At 50.0% G+C, this 16988-nt stretch overlaps 1 protein-coding gene across 1 annotated transcript in view; it reads right to left on the bottom strand.

Annotated features, from left to right (window-relative positions):
* Positions 1-16867, bottom strand: part of MAU2 (MAU2 sister chromatid cohesion factor) — a 26472-nt gene extending 9605 nt beyond the window's left edge. Inside the window, exons 1-12 of the mRNA XM_039867988.1 lie at positions 16556-16867; positions 9479-9496; positions 9009-9074; positions 8238-8333; positions 7269-7363; positions 5186-5213; positions 4691-4846; positions 3404-3550; positions 3231-3321; positions 2060-2163; positions 1448-1525; positions 1089-1154 (exon numbers count right to left, since the gene is read on the bottom strand). Of these exons, the coding sequence (XP_039723922.1) occupies positions 1089-1154; positions 1448-1525; positions 2060-2163; positions 3231-3321; positions 3404-3550; positions 4691-4846; positions 5186-5213; positions 7269-7363; positions 8238-8333; positions 9009-9074; positions 9479-9496; positions 16556-16831 (1221 nt within the window). The 5' untranslated portion in view covers positions 16832-16867. The remainder of the gene's footprint in view (positions 1-1088; positions 1155-1447; positions 1526-2059; positions 2164-3230; positions 3322-3403; positions 3551-4690; positions 4847-5185; positions 5214-7268; positions 7364-8237; positions 8334-9008; positions 9075-9478; positions 9497-16555) is intronic.
* Between the last annotated feature and the right edge of the window lie 121 nt (positions 16868-16988).

Raw genomic sequence — 16988 nt, 5'->3', positions numbered from 1 at the left:
CATTAGCCCAAGCTGACCATGGCCCAGAGGAGTGGGAATGGATGGAAGGTCCTGGAGGGCAGTAGGAGCAGGCACTATGCCTGCTCTTCCGTGGGGTGTGCTGCCTGCATCCATAGCCCTGCAGAGAATCTTGGAGCAGTAACACCGCATGAACCCAACCCTGAGAGTGAAGAGGTCTGGAGACTGGCATAAGGAGCAGAACAAAGCTAGCCATTTGATAGTCAGGGGGCACATGACATCCCAGTGACCTCACCTGAGTCACAGAGCTGCCCCCACACCCCAACATCTCTGCTTGGGGCCTCCCTATGACCACTGGGAGGAAACTATTGCCAGTCCTTTTCCTGGGAGGATGTCAGGGTCAAGTTGAGGATGTACTTATCTGGTCCTGAGCAAGGTGGGCAGAGCTGAGACTTGCCACTGGGCTATTAACTCCCTGGTCTGTCAACTCTACAAGGATGTGGCACCAGCCTTCTCCCAGGGCCTGACAGGACCCCATCTGAGGCTAGGACACCCCCTAGCGGAACTCCCACCCAATGTGGCAGCACCAGGTATCCTCTGCCCCTAGAGCACCCAGGTCACGGGGCTGGTGCAGGGTCAGGACACACCCAGCTTCGTGTTTCAACTCTCTGTATAGACAGTTCTTGGAAGTTCCTGAACCCCACTGAGTGACTACATCTTCAGTTATGTCACAAGCCATCACCAGTCTGGTGGGCTATTGGAAGGGCTGGCTGGGAATCAGGAGTAAAACAGGCTAAACACACTGTGGCACCAGTGGGTACCAGGCTTTCCTTAGTAGCTGTCTTTCAGGTTTGGCAGGGGAAGCCCCACCCCAGGTTGACCAGAAGCCCCCTTGCCCACAGCCATCCGTTGTCAGGTTGTGCTGCCAGCACTGGTCTTGTCCCCATCTAAGAAGCACAGGACCTGCCATGGATAATCCCAAATAAAGTGCATCACTGTAACAGCTGGCATGAATATTGCAGAGTCACCCGCTGACCAGTTGTGCACGGCTGTTGTCCTCATCACAGCCCACGCCTGACTCCTTACTAAGAAGCACCGCCCGCCCAATAGGGAGAGGGCCGGCACCTTACCCGCAGGGCTGTGGTGAACTGGGCTTCTGCGTTGTCCATGCAGTTGACAGAGACACAGTACAGGCCCTGGAAGGAGACAGTGAGGGCTCAAGGACTCACCGCTTATCCAGGGTTGCATGGCTGCACCTGGATGAGCCTGACTAGTGCCTCTGAGATAGCTATACCTGAGCTTTTGCTCTGGTGAGGAGACACAGAGATGGCAAGCTGAGTTATTCCCTCCTCCTAGGACCTAAGTCAACTTGAACTCAAGGTGCTTGTCAGAATGAAGCCCATTGGGATCGTTCTGGATTCTGCCCGGGATGACGATCGCAGGGTTGCTCATTGGAATGGGGCTGGGGCAGGCAGCTCTGTGAACTCACCAGCAGTGTATGCAGCTGTGCTGCATGGTTGGAGAAGAGCCGGGGTGACTGCTGGCACAGCTGGCAGACCTGGGAGATCTGTTGGGAGAGTATGCCTAATGTCACAAGACCTACAACCTGGGACCTAGTGTCTATATCCTGCCTGTCCTAACTTGGGCACAAAGTTCCAACGGATATGCCCATTGTGAGGGCAAACAGTAGCCCTGATCTCCTTGAGGACAGTGACCTTTGTCCGTGACCTGCTTTCTCCTCCCTTTCCAACATGTCTTGGCCATCAGCACCTTTGCCCTGCTTAAGGCCCTGTGCTCTCTCAAGAAGGTGGGCAGCAGGGGATACATGGGGCAGGGAGGGGATTGCCATCAGGGGACCCCAAGGTTCCAGACCCCATATTCCTTGGACACACAGGCTTTTAGAGAAAGGACCGCTGACTTCTCTATCTCGTTGTCTGATCTACTGTGCCCATGCAGGATCACAAACTTCTAAGTTACCATGGAATAGCTCGGGTGGATGTCCTGCCGATGCACACGTGGCAACTCCTGAGACCTCGCAAACTTCAACCACCTGCTCTCCTGCCCTCCCACCCTGTGTGTGCGTGGCCCCCAGTGGCCTCACCTCCTGCAGCGCGGTGGCCTTGTGTCCCGTGACAAGCCTGCACATTATGATGTGCTCAAGCAGGATCACTTGGAAGGAGGACAGGATGGGGCTGCAGTCGAGCACTAAGGGCGAGAGGGCAGTGAGCATTCTGGGCAGCTAGAGAAGCTGAGGAGAGGCCAACCACCACACCGACCCCTCAGCTACCAGGTCTGAGCCTACTCGCTCTGCTGAGCACCAGCCCAGCATTCAGCCCATCACTTCACTCATGCCTGCTACACCACTGAGTGATGGGTTCATCTCCCTGTCTAGGTGGAGAGACAGGTTCATAGCAGGTTGTGGTGACCGGAGTGTTTTAAGAGTAAGAAATCCCTGGAGGGACTTGTTTTCTACCCTCATCCATCATGACCCAGCCTCATACTCAAGATCACTCCGGACATGGTGGGTTCTAAAAATGCTGACACTGCCCAGGAGAGTGAGACTATGTAACAGCCTCAGGCAGCAGTGAGGAGGACCCAGTTTCTGGTTGCCCCAAGTGCTGTCCTTACACTGGAACCGGAGAGCACAGCCCTTTCCCAGTTTGGCTATAACTGGGAAAGGGCTGTGCTGACGGAATAAACTGTGATCCCTGAGGGCTCCGGTTTTCTGGCCAATGGCTCCTCCCCAAGCAGCACTGACGAGGACATAGAGAGTGGGTAAGCAGTAAGAGAGACACTGAACCAGAGCTCTGTGTTCCTGCTAATCAAAGGTGCTTGGTCCCACAGGATGAATTAGTCAAGAGTCCAGGAAGAAACCACAACCTTGGCATCAGCTGTCAGTCAGCAAGAGCCGAGTTTCAATCCTGGCCTCACCCTGAGCACGATCAATGTCACAACGCGGATAATAGGAGCTATGACCTGTTTCAACTGCCGTCTTCTACAGGCCCTGGTGGGATACTGCAGTCAAAGCCATCTTATGTAGTGAGGGCAACAGATGGCATAAGACCCCTGGCCACGGATCAAGGGTCAAGCCTAGGATCATGGCCTGCTCTGCCCTAAACCTAGATCATCCCCATCTGCCAACTGAGGTAACAAAATCCATAGGGACCACTTGGAACTGCAGTCTTTCAGAGTTCCTCAGGCCCAGCAGAGGTCGTGGTCAGACTTCCCACCAGGGGGAGCTGTGGCCAGGCGACCTACTCAGCCCAACTTACTCTTGAGCTTCTCCAGCTGCATGAGGGCCTTGTCTGTGTACTTCTGCGCCTTCTCTAGGTAGCCGGCCTGCATGGAGTGCATCACGGTCACCTGGCGACAAGACCAGACGGCGGTGGTCACCAGGGTCCTCTCCTCACCTGCCTGGCCCCCGGCCTTGGCCCCAGGGACTGACCAGGTAGACGAGCACGCACATGTGCTCCTTGGGCAGCCAGTGGAAGAGGTCAGCAGGGTTGCTGGGTAGGATCTCATCATCGTGCAGCGTGGAGATGGTCTGGATGCACTGCTGCAGCTGCTTCAGGCATGGCTTCACGCTCTTCACCTATAGTAGGTGGGCGGCACCACTCACCTGAGTGCACGCCCACTCCCACCAGATGCCAACTCACCAGCCGCTTCTTCCCTAGGAGCTTTCCCCATGTCTACCACCTGCAGGAAGCCCGCCCCTAGATGGGGCAGCAGGCTCTCAGGGTGTGGGAGCAGAGTCAGGTGGGACATCTGTGGGACTGAGACTCAGCCACTGCCTAGTGCTGGGCCCAACACCGAGGCTTGGGAGAGGCCTGTCCAAAGATCCTCCATGAGCCACATTTCCTCCTTCCAGAAGTGACCCTGAGAGGGCAGGACAGGGCTAGGGCAGCTAGCAGTCATCATCAAGGGTGGGAAGTTGCCTCCTGGTCCCAGAGTCCTGCAGGTGCTGTGGCTCATATTAACTAGCCCCTGGGTACTGGAAAGCCCTGTCCCAAGGCCCCATAGGACATCTCCACAGCAGTCAGCACCCTATGAGTCTGCTTTGTGTTCCTATGTATTGAGCAAGCGCTTGGCCCAAGAAATAAAGGTGGTCACAGGTGGGGGAACGTAGGCAGCCCCTTACTAATGAAAGGCCTGCCTGGCACTTTCTGGGGCTCCATCTGCGGCCTCCTAGCACCCAAGGGGCCCAGTCTGTGGTCGGTCACTGGGACGGGGCAGGGTGAGGTGGATGGGGCAGCATCCCCCAAAGGCTGAGACATTCACCACATAGAATATAGCTACTTCTCAGCCACACGGGGATTATGGACTTGAGTCTCCGACACAGCTGATCCTGTGAGTCCCTACTTGAACCCCACAAAGCTCTCATCAGCTGGGGGTGGTGGACAGATACTGCTTGAACACGTGCTGTCTTAGGCACCTTACAAGAATCATAATGGTTTACTCACATGGATCCCCAGATGCCCTTAGAAACCTGACTGTTCACACCTTGTGAATATGTGAGGCCAAGACAACTCCCTCCATGAGGCCAGGCTACTCTCAGAGGCCCCTCTGCCTGCAGGGGAACAGCACTTGTGCCAGAGCATGACGGGGTATGGGGGGGGAGCTAAGCCCTGAATAAGATGCACTTTGTGGTCAGGGACAAAAGGCGATGATAGAGGAGATTTCTTGGTCTGCCTGCCTGCTCCCCAGCAGTCCTTCTGTGGGAGGCATTACGTACCTGCCCGGCATCCAGGTAGTGTGTCACCTGGAGCACCAGGAAGAAGACGCGAAGAGACTCCTTCTGGATGGGGTTCCCCTGCCAGTTCTCGACAATCTGTCCACAGAGGGTCAGCAGCGGGTGGACTTCTTGCAATTTGCGTTCCATCAGCAGCAGCTGGGGAGGAGAGGAACAGGCACTAGGATTCCCTTCCAGTGCACAAGGCCATCTGCCTGCCACCCACTGGGGGACTACAGGCTCCATGCAGGGAGGCCACACAGCTAGGCTGGAACCAGGGTCCAGGCTGCTTCTTCCTCAGCACAAATCCCGCAACCTCGAATCTGAGTTTCACCTCTGAACCCAGCTGGAGCACAGAGGCCTTGCTCTTGCGGCTATCTGTTGTACTTAAGGGTCTGGGCACCCAAAGGGCTGCACCATGGGGAGCAGGAGCCCAGCCTTGTATCTACCATACCAACCTCATCTAGCTCAGTCCCATCCAGCTCAGCCTCAACTTACCATCCCTTTGCTGAGCAGGAACAGAGCCCTGGAAAACAGAAAGGGGGAGTCAGTCTATGAGGCCCAGCTGCCTCCTAGAATGACTATGCCACTACAACACTCACAGGTACCAATGAGCTCCACAAAGGAGGGTTAAGCAGATGACAGCACCTCCCGCCATCCCCAATGAGGTTGGTTTTATTTACGAAACTACTCTTTGTCCTGTTTGGTCTTTCTTTTTTGGCCTAATTTAGACACTCATCATGGCTCAAGAGCCCAGAAGGCATAGATGAGTGCTCAGAAAGCATAGACGGGCAGGGTTCGAGATGCCATGTCTCCCACAATCTCACTCTTGCTGACACAGACTATCAGGGTTCTGCATTGGTGGACAGCACAGGGCGGGAGGATGAGTCGGCAGGCCTGGGCATCTGAACTGAAATCCGTGCCTCACTGTGGCCCCTCTGTGCCTCCCCTTCCTTCAACTGACTAAGCCCCTCGGGTCCTCCTGAGTGTTAAGGGGGTGAAACCAGGGAGCCCCCTTAACAGCCTTACCACCTGCCATCTCTACCTGCAGCAGGCAACAAGACCAGATTTCTACTCTCTCTCTTAAACCTTTCTGCACTTCTAAATGTGTGTGCTGCTGTCATCGCCAACAAAATAATAAAATGAACATGTTAAAAAGTTCAGGAGACAGCTAAAACAATGGAGGAGGAAGCTTGGGAGACAGTGGCTGCCTTTAGGAAGAGCAATGGTCATGCATAGCCCACAGGCTCCAGTTTGTTGGACGTCTTAGTCTCTGTCCTGCTAGCTTTGGCAGAGTCCCTGTGTGCTGCGGCCAAAAACCCATCAAGTGGGCACCGTTCTCCCCGTTTTATGTGTGAGGAAACTGTGGTGGGGAGGGCAGTCACACAGTCACACAGCCTGCGAGATGTCTGTGTTTCAGGTCACTGCACCATTCTCTGTTGTTGTGACCTCATAGTGTGACACTCTAGGCCTGCTTGCCCGCTGTGCAACTGTTAAAATCTAAGGCTTGAAACTTCACAAGGTTCCCATGTTGTCACACAGGAAGCAATTGTTCGAAGGCCCTATATGGTTGGAGGTCTTGGGCTCTGGTAGAGCTTACCTAGGCCACCTGCCCAGTGGCACAGAAGCTTGTCTAGGGATACCTGAGCATGAACATGCATAGTGTGTGGCTGTCTCTGTGTCCTGCAAGGCGTGTCACCACAGATCCAGTGACAACTACAGCATAAGGGGGCCAGGAAGAGTCAGGAATATGTTACAGTTGCTATTTCAGGGCAGGATGGCTGAGGGATGAGGACAGCCTATGGCCCCATGGGGACATTTGCAAGTCCAGAGCTCAGAGAATGAAGTTAGGGACTGTTTTGTCCCAACAACATGGGATAAGCTCAGCTCTGTGATACAGAAATATAGAACTTTCCAGAACCTCAATGACACAACAGAGTAAGAGCACTGCTGCCTGGAGTCTGACTAGTGCAGAGGATTTTTTTCCTTGGCGGGGGGAGGGGGAAGGGAAGAGACAGACCAGAAGCCTTCACAGAGAGCACATAGTGAGGCACCTATGGCCTCTGACCCCTGACTCCCAGCCCTATGGCACAAGTCTCCAGATAGTCTAAGCAGTTATATGCATAACATGAACCTATGTCCCTTCTTTATACAAATGTCCACTTATTCTGTCTGCTGTTTTTCACCTAAAAGCTTCCTGGCATCCCAAAAAGGACACTGGAATTGCCTAAAGTGCTGCCATGTAGATGGCACATGCCCTCTGCAGGTGCCGCTCTCATTATCTGCACCGCCAAGAGAATCGACCTAGCAAATCATCTGAGCACTTTTTACTTCGAGATACTAGAAATGTGAAAGTGCCAATTGTGCTGAGAATGCTGGCTGCCCCTATCCTCATAGCCGACTCTCCAACTTTATGAACTGATGGGGCAAAAAGTAACCAGTGCTACAACTATGCATTTCTTACTATTTGTGCGGGTGACCAGTGTTCCATGCTGAATGCCAATTTTATGTGTCGTCCAGGATCAAGATGGCTGAGCTCCTTCCAAGTAAGAGGGAAGGACTGTGGGAAGAGGGTGCCTACCGTGTATACTCGGATCCTACCACCCGGGCATACTCGGCTCCCACGCCCAGGAGGTCACAGGCTGACACCAGGTCCTTTTCAAGTGTGTGCAGTTGCTAAAAAGGAGAGAGCACAATGATCCTTGCTTCTGAACTGCTTGCTTTACAGTAACCAGTACCTGCTCTTAGTGCTTTGTTGGCAAGTTAAACTAGACCTCCCTACCCATCAACAAAATGGCCTCAGTGTCAGTTTTGAGCTAAATTAACCAAACTATGTCATCAATATTAATTGCTTTGGGTATAGAATTCCACTCTGCCTCCACTCTGGGTCGCGGAGAAGAGAATCTAGGGGAGTACGTGCCTAGGACAGAAGAGGCATCCCTCATGGTGGAGCCTATCTATTCCCAGAGTCTTTAGGTATAGTTACTACAGCCAGGAAGGCCCAGCCCACAGAAACCCTTCTATCAGCATCTCAGAGTGCTGGGACCAGGGTACCACCTATGTCTATGGGGCTGAAGGGAGGCTGGGGCCCAGGAGGAGCACAGGCGAGGCTGTAGCCCTGCAAGGGCTTGACTTGGGCATTTGTTGCCCAATAGGCAGCCCCTTGGAATCTCAGCACAGCACACAGAAGCATGGTGGGCTTCTGGCAAGAAATGCTCTCCAAATTTAAATGAACACAAGCCAAATGGAGCAGCATGAAGGAGGGGAACGCAATGACAAGAGTCCCTCAGTCAGCCCCCCAAGACATGCTGGGGGTACTCCCACCAATCACTCCAGACACTGAGCAAGAGGCCCATGCTGGGGTTCCTGCTGAGAACAGAAGCTGAAGGGGACTTGTGAGCAGGCTAAAGAACTGTTCCTCTGTCTCCACTCACTTGGTGCAGCAGGATGTGGAGGGTGTTTGTCCTGGAATCTACCTTTATTTGTACACTATGCAGGTGGATGTGCCCCAAGGTCATGGCCCCACCCTGCACCTACCCACAGTACTCACAGCAAGCTGGAAGAGCAGGCGGCAGTGCCAGTATGGGGTCTGCTGTGAGATCTGGATTGCTTTCCGCAGCAGCGGCTTTGCTGCATCAACAGAATTCTGAAAGGAAACAGTCATGTTTGGGGAGGAAAAGAAGACAGCAGGCAAGCTGGATTCCTTATGCAGCAGCTGCAGTGCCAGAAAGCCACTCCTGTTCACACTCACCAAAGGATTTGTGGGTTGCTGATTTACTTTATTAAAAGAAAAAAGATATTTTATTGGACTCACTGGCTGTGAAGTTTTCACATTGCTCTTAAAATAACTCATTCAACTAAACTGAAAATAGCTTTAGCTCAAAATCCTGAACAGTCAAATTGGATGATAACTGCCACCTTTCCTGTTCTGCAACAAGAGAGATAGGCCAGGGCTATGAAACATGCACTCTTGGCTGCCCAAGGAGCCTCACACACAGTAGCTCAAAGGCGATTTTCAGCTACATCTGAGATCAAGAACCAAATAGATAAACTATATGGACTTATCCAGGAACTAATCATCTTTAGCCTAGGAATAAAGCCGTTTTCTAACAGTCTTTGGAAAGTCTTGGAAAAAATTTCTGCTGGCCCTCATGAGCAAGTGATCACTTACAGCTGCCCCATGCCAGGGTATGGGAGGCAGAAAAGTAATGGAAAGCATTAAAAGCCAAAAGAGAGTCGAGTACTTCTGAGATCACTGATAGCCACTGCCTTCACTACAGGGAGAGGGACTTTGCTTTCAGAAACTTTCACAGGTTCTTACCTCTTGACAGTATAATTCAGACAAAAGACTGGCTGCTTCAAATTTAACATCTTCAAACTGTGGGATCTAGTAACATACGGTTAAGGAAGTATAGATGCTGCAAAAAGGTCAGTTTAAAAGGAATAAAGTATGAGATTCTTACATTGCAGAGGTTAGCCAGTCAGGCATGTCCCCTTTTCTGGCAGGAAGATAAGGATATGTGAAACCCCAAGTTCACATATCCCCCAGAAATCCCTGAGCTTGCTGCTGGCCAGATGTGGAGCTGGATGCTGGGGCACAAACAGGAGCATGGCACCCAGGGAGAGGCTGCTTGTCTGAAGATGCAGTCATGTCCAAGCAGCAATTCTTCAGGTGGTCTATGGGGCAAGGCCTAAACTCATGGTGTACATCATAGCAGGGATTTGTATGTAACATATTCTTTTTATTTAAACGGAGCATTTCTTGAAGGGAACGGTACCAATAAAGGATACTTGCTGTGATATCAACCACTGAAAGAGAAAGAAAAAAGGATTAATTCTCAGCCAAACACTTGGTACGTGTGTTCACTGGCTCCTCTTTGGGGTTTACATAGGTTGTCCTGTCACAAAGACTGCAGATATTCTGTTAAGTGAGAAGGTGGTCTGTGGGCTCACTTTCCCTCTAATCCAGCAACCAGAGCATGCCAGGGGGAGAGGGAATGACACTTGCTCCCCTACTGACAGGGGCTTCCTGTCCTACTAGGCTTCTAAGTCAAAGTCAGAGCCTGCTAGTACCACAATGCTTCAGAAGGGGAAAGAGTGCAGAGGGAACCCCCACCCCCCGTATCATTCACTGCAATATCCCAACAGCAAATCATGACATGAGGAAATCAATTACAACCAGAGTGGGTCTGGGGGTGTCAGTCCTTTCTGGAGAAGTGGCATTTAAAAAGATGCTTGGAAATGAGCAAAGTTAGCATTAGAGAGGAAGACTCCAAGAAGGACCAGTATGAGCAGTACCGGGCCAGGGGACAGCGGAAACCATTCTGAGACCGAAGCTTGACGTCCCTCTGCTGGCACACATGTAGGATGAGGTTCAGACAATGACATGCTCCCACTTGTGGACTGCTGTGCTCTGGAGTTCCACATTCTGATAGGAGGTGATGAGGTCCCGGGCCAGTCCACCCTACCAGCCATACTAACTACAGTCTGTCAAATCATCCAGGACTCAAGCATTCGCCTGACACTGTTCCCACTGATCCACATCCCACAGACGTCTTGGCGGTTGTTGGGAGGTAGATCAGCAGCTGAACAGAAGGCCCTGACTAGCCATGCTCTGTGGGAGAACAGCATAGGGTGAGGAGCATTTGGGTCTGGGCCTTGAAGAGTGAGAGAGGGAGACAGGGAGAGAAGGAAAGAGGCGGAGCGGGAGGAGCGGGGAGAGAGAGAGAGATCCTAGGCAAAGGGAAAGTGGAAGGTACTCCAGGTAGAGAAGAGCCTGCGAAAAGGCAGAAGTCCAGGAAGATGAGGCTGGAAGGTATCTGTGCCACTATAGTCACTGGCAGTGGTTGACTACAGGTCGTAATACCCAGATGTCACCCATGGAGCCAGACCTAGTCAAAGGTATGAAAAAAAAGCACCCAATGAGATCTGATTTTTAAGAGCATCCTAGATGCAGCAATGAGAATGCAAAGGAAGGAGGGAGAGGAGGAAGAACCAGAGATTAAATTTCCCTGGGGCTGCTGGCTGGGGAGACAGGCAAGGGGAGGGACCAATGAAAGGGTGGGAGGAGGCTGGAGATGCCTTTGGAGCAAGAGTGGTAGACAAGGAAGTCACAAAAGAGGCTGGGAAAGACTTGGAGCTGCATCCCAGACCAGCTGCCTGAAAGCCACAGGTGGGCCAGGAGGGAGAGAAAGGAAGAGGGGAGGAAGAGGGAGAGAGCGCTTCTGCACACTAAGTGCCACTGACTCTTTCATGGACATCAACACAAGCACATTTGAGTGCACATGAAAAAGCACATGTACATGCACACACATGTTTGCAGAGCCCAGGCAAAGGCACACTGCAGCCACCCTGAGTGTCCCCTCCTAAAGACCCACTGCAACAGGGTCAGCAGGGACTCAAGGGTCCCTAGAAGGCAGGGCCAGTGCCTGCTACTAGGAGTGTAGCCCCAGAGGTGAAACTTCAGGGCTGGAGGCAGAACCCACTCCCCAAAGGAAAGGACAGTCCAGCAAGAGAAGGCTACCAATTGGAAGGAGGGATGGGATGATGAGGACTTGACTGTGTGACTAAAGAATTGGGCTAGGGACATGCTAAGATCTGGCCCAATCTCGAGAATCTGTGGTTCTGCAACTTAGTCTCCACTTGCAATACCTACCTCGGGCAAGTCCTCTGTGCTGAAGGGGAGCCCTCTAGTAAGAATACAAGATGGATAAAGAGAACATGGACATACACAAGAGGATGGGGTTGGAGATGTGGACCCACATGGAGGAGTTAGATCCTAGTGGCCCTTGGCATCCATTTCCAGGGCCATGGTCTTTCTCCATTGTCTTACGAGTGTACCCCACTTTAAACACACACAAATGGGGGACATTAGATAAAGCCCAATGAGTGGCTCCTCACGGTGCTACGTCCCCAGCCTGGAACAGGCCGATACACAGGAAGTACTTGGGAAACATCTGTCACTTGAACAATGATTTCCTCTAGCGTCACCAGGAAATGAGAGCAAATGGCCACAGAACTGAGGCTTATGCCTTTCAAGCACAAAGATCTAACTCCTAAATGGCATCAGACAGCTCCTTGTCTTCTGCTTTGTATCTGAGCATCAGTGTCAGTGACACCTTGAGCCATCCCCCACAATGACCCATTCCTGAAGCTAGAAGCTACATAACTAGACCCATGTCAGGGCAATTCAGTCACTTTCCCAGGATTGTTAATCAGATGTCAATCAAATAACTTTGCTTTTGTAACTTTTTAACGCTTGCAACATAAAACAACACATCAGAAATATAGACATGAGAAAATATATATCCATATCACAAATAAAATACCAGGGTTGCTATCTTACCCAAAGTTGTTACCTCATCTGTATGCTTTACTTTGTAACATTAAAAAATATCTTGTTTCCTTCCTTGTGATGGGAAAGCAGCCCTGCAGGTGTGGGTAAGGATGTGAACAACTTACTAGAAGCCTCTGGGGTCACTCTGGGGCTCTCAGGGAAAGCAAGGGTCACTGCAGAGCCAGCATGTACCCTGAAGGGTAGAAGGGCCTGGATCAGCACACCTCTCATGCTTGGAAGATTTGGATCAGGGCCGAGAGCATTTCAAGGTTTCTTTGTACCTTGAAATCAAGGTAACTTTTCTAAAACATCAGATTTTTATGTCACCAGAATATGTAGAAATAGTTACTGACTGCAACTCCTCTGGGATGAAAGCACAGCATTTAGGAGCCAGCCTTGCCTCTTTCTGCTATGTGAACATAGCTACAAGAATCTCCCTTTCAGTGTTGTCACTGGCAAGTCAGAAGTGGTCCCCACCTTGTGAGTTTGAAGATTCAATGAGACAATGAGAAGCACCAATGTATGACTTGGTAAGAAGGTGACAATACTACAGTAAATTCCCAGAGAAGAAGCAGAAGAATTGGGGGTTGAAGGTGAAGCAGGGTGCAAGTTGGTGGAATCATGAAATGATGGCTCCTAAACAGATTTTTACATCTTGAAATCAGAGACGCAGAGCGTATAAGAGTGATGAAAAGAAAAACAGGAGGAAGGACAGATCACTCTTCCATGAAAATACTTAACATAAGCTCTGCAAATGCAGCTTCTGCACAAGGTCCTGCTTCTGGATGATGGGGCGTGGAATTTAGTGGGACACAGTCACGATCCCAAAGGATGACAGATCTGCTCCAGCTGCACCTGATGATGAAAGGCTCAGAACTGAGCCCTTTCAAGGCTTGAGAAAGGGAAGCTTTAATCATTTGCTGGGAAGGTAAACCAGAGACTAAACCTTGAAGCATAATTAACAAGTATCTGGACGGCACAGTTTGGAGGTGCTTTCTAAGTCAGACGAGCAAAATCACTGTTAAAAATCAGCTCTGTTCCAAACAGGAAGAGAAAGCAAACAGGCTCAACATGTATATAGCAGTCAGAAGAGACCACTGAACAAAGAAGGGCTGCCTGGATTGTAGCAAATAATGAACAATTTTTCCAGAGAAGTAGCATTTATTTCTCTGTGGCTTTCAAGTCAGGATAATCTAAGGATGATGATGCACTATCCAGACCAAGGGATAAAGAGAAATGTAATCAAAAGTAAGAAAGTTAGGGGAATGTGCAAATTACTGATATAAAACTGTCCGCTTGAAAGACAGTGTGAAAATAATAAAGAGAAGACTGAAAATTCACGCAGGAATAGATGTGTAGCAAGAGGAAAGATAATAAAGTGAAAATGAAATGTAAAAAAACCCAATCTGACAGAAACTGCAGAAACAGCTTCATAAATTCTCTAGCCAAGAGATTTCTGAGTGAAGTGACATCCTTTATAATCACTCAAGGAGTTATTTACTCAAGGAGTCTCACAGCAGCCAAGAATTCTGACGATACATTCATATCACTGCCAAGACTATATCAAAGAAGGAAGGATCTCAGGTAAGCTGTTCTGTCATGCACTGTAACAGCTGCAGGATTCTCTGGATAGAATAAGGGAATGAGGCAGCCAGCAGGGGCTCTAAGGGTCTGTAGAGGAAGGTGTCATTGAGACCAATGGCTTCAACCTCAACAAAGCTGTTGAGGAAAGGGAGAAACACCCTTCATAAGAATGCTTAATAGGTGATTCTTTCAAAATTGGTAGAATTAAAGAAGCAGTTGGGTAAGTATGTTATATATTCATTCCAGAAACCTGACAAATGCAGTTGAGGAGGCAGTTAGAAAACGACATTAAGCAGATAGAAGGGTAAAAAATCTTATATGTATATATATATATTATATATATATATAATATATATATATATATGACATATATATATAAAAAAGTGATTACCAAATGTTGAGGTCTCTCAGACAGAAAGCAAAAGGCAATGAAAATAACAGGGAAGCTGAATGTAGTAGTAAGTTTAGAGGCCGATAAAAAGTTTTACCTATAGAACTTATAAGTTAGGAAAATTACTTCAGGAAAGAACAGGAGAAATGATCAAGGAGAAAATCATCACAACATACTTGAGAGTCATTTACCTTCTTTAAAAAGTTTTTTTTCTTTGTTACCTTGGGTGGGTTCCCTAAGAAGAAATTGAAACCTCTCTGGCATTTGCTCTTCAGAACTAGAAATTAGCAAATCACTTCTAAAAGGAGAAAATATTATCCTTTATCAAGTGAGTTTGGGAAAGGAAAGAATAAAAGTTGATATCTGCCTGATTTGGGAAAAATGCACAATAACAAATAATGATTAAAGAGAGCATGCTTGCATTGCAACACAAAAGGAGATCACAATTTCAGAAGAAAACAGCACAGGAAATGACACTTTAATTGAAATCTGGACAAATTCCCAGCTGAGAATGCAAGGAACAGAAAGAGATTTCCAAGTGTAAAGTCAATGTAAGCTATAGAGGGGACCCTGTGGCTTTGTGGAAGATCCCACAAGATTCAGGGTTATGTAAAATCGAGGGAAGGCACTTCATAAGAATAACAGTTTAAAATTATGGGTCCAAAAGCCAATGGCTACAAAGAAGCAATCTGAGGCATGGCTGCTTCCCCTCAATAGTGGTGAGTGGGTAAAATGTGACAATATACAAAGTGACAATGAACCACTGCTAGAAGCAATGGCTTTCTAGACAAGGAAAGGGAGGTGGCAAGATTTATTGTTCATCAAGAGAAGGAAGAACTTCAGAACAGGGAGCATCTACTGAAGACGCTGGCCCCAGGCACCAGGAGTCACAGCCTCCAGCTCCCCACCTCCAAATCCAAAGAAGCCTTGTGTTTCATTTGATCTCATTCTCATCACTGCTATGAGAGACCCTGACACAAACCAGTCACCAATCACTGACAGCTCAGGCACTCGAGATGCATCTGATACCCTGAGTGGTCTTTTAGGCTCACTTCCTTCACCCAACTTAGGGCTCTGCTCAAATGTCACTCCCACAAATAGAAACTCCCTCACCACTGTCAACTCTATCTCTTCTCCCTGGTTTATATTTTTCATGGTTCTCCTCTCATTGCCTACAGTATTTTACTACATATGTATCTTACTGCATATTCCTTATTTGTCCCCCTAAAACATAAGCTTATGTGGGCAGGGACTATTTTAGTCATTACTGATCCCTAGCACCTAGAATAGGGACCGGCACCTGGTGTGAGCTGAATAGGTACTTGCTGAACGAATGAAAGAATAAAAATTCACAAAAACAGTAACAACTTACTTTCTTGGTGTGGAACCTAGCAATCTTGAGCCTAGGTTTGAGCCCAGTTTTGTTAATAACTTGCTGTGTGGCTTTGGGCCACACAAATCAATTTACTTCTCTGAGCTCATAATATCTCACTCCTGAAACAAGGAAGTTGATCAAGCAAGGACTAAAGTCCCCTTCCAACATCATAGTCTGCAAGAAAAAGATTTGGTATCTTCCTGAAGGCAACTCGTTACCAGCCATGGGTGGGTTCAGATTTACCTCAGATCAATACATTTTAAAAATCTAAGTCGAGTCTATTCAAGTCTCTTCTTTAAGGAGAATTAAAGAGTAAATGGCAAAAAGAGGGACCATTCAGCACTGTTGTGAGAAGAAACTCCACAGCCAGAAAGGGTAGAATAACAGATACATTCACACATTCTTTGAAGCACCAAGATCTCAGAGGTCAAGACTGGGGGTGGGAGGAAATGAGGCCTGCCTTAAGGGAACAGACTAGTGGATGGTGGGAGGAAAAGAAGTCTTTGGTGGATAGAGAAAGCGAGAGCTGCGAGATCCCGTACCCTTCCCCCGCCACTGAGCAACTGGTCCTGGAATCCAGACTCCTCTCTGTTCCACTTCCTTATAGAACTTCAAATGACCAACTCTAGGCTCTGGGCCTCTGCTTCCCACCTCACTTCACTGATGGGGACACAATACCCTCCAGACACTTATTAGACTTCCCAGTCTAATAAGTGAAAAGATGCCTTCCTAGGTTTCTTGAGAGACCAAACTTCAGATTCCCAACAGATGCCTGCACTGTCACCTCAATCCTTCCTTATCCCGAGTCACTTCAGGAGGGAGCTTACGGGCTGATGCTCCCGGGGCTGAGCTCTGAGAAGCTAGAAGCTGCAGCACCCACTGGCCGATCTGGGGATGACCCCCTGAGTGTCAACAGGTAATCTCCGCCTTAAAACCTGAAGAATTTGGAGACCCTGTTGTTCCTTAGAATAGCGGAGTCCTGGACCTTGCCTGTTACCAGAGACGTTAAATAACGTACGGGGTGAGGCTGGCGGCCTCGGCGTCCCGCCGCTCGTGCGGAAGTCGCACCCCAGGGACCCGAGGAGCAGCCCAGGTGGCCCCCGCCCGCCGGGATCGCAGACCGTCAGCCAAGGCCCCGTAAGGAGCCCGAGCCTTCTCTCTCGCGGCCCAGCCCGCGCTCACCGCCTTCTCTAGGTGGCTGCGCGCCTGCTCGCTGTTCTTGGTGTGGTGGTAGAGCACGGAGCCGAGCTGCAGGTGCGTTCGGGCCTCGATGCGCTGTGGCGGCTTGAAGGGGAACACGGCCTGCAGGCAGTGCACGCACAGGCGGATCTTGGGAGGACTGGACGTGCGGAAGTGCTCGGCGAAGCCCAGAAGCGCCAAGTACCACGACTCGGCCGCCTCGGCCTGCGCCGCCTGGGCCGCCGCTGCCTGGGCCGCCGCCGCCGCCTGAGCCGCCATTTTGGCCTCCACAACAACAAGCCGTCGCCACAGGGAGGCGGAAGCAGGCAAACGGGGCGGGGCCGGGCTCTCCTTGCGTCTCTCGCGAGAGCTGCCGCACAAAGCATCCCGGAATATGTAGTTTGTATTTGGAGTGGCTGTGACTCCGGGAAGGTGT

The sequence above is a fragment of the Pteropus medius genome, unplaced genomic scaffold (genome assembly GCF_902729225.1).
Source record: "Pteropus medius unplaced genomic scaffold, Ma_sr-lr_union100, whole genome shotgun sequence".
Taxonomy (NCBI): domain Eukaryota; kingdom Metazoa; phylum Chordata; class Mammalia; order Chiroptera; family Pteropodidae; genus Pteropus; species Pteropus medius.
The sequence above is the reverse complement of the archived record's forward strand: the minus strand, read 5'-3'. Positions and strand labels throughout refer to the sequence as shown.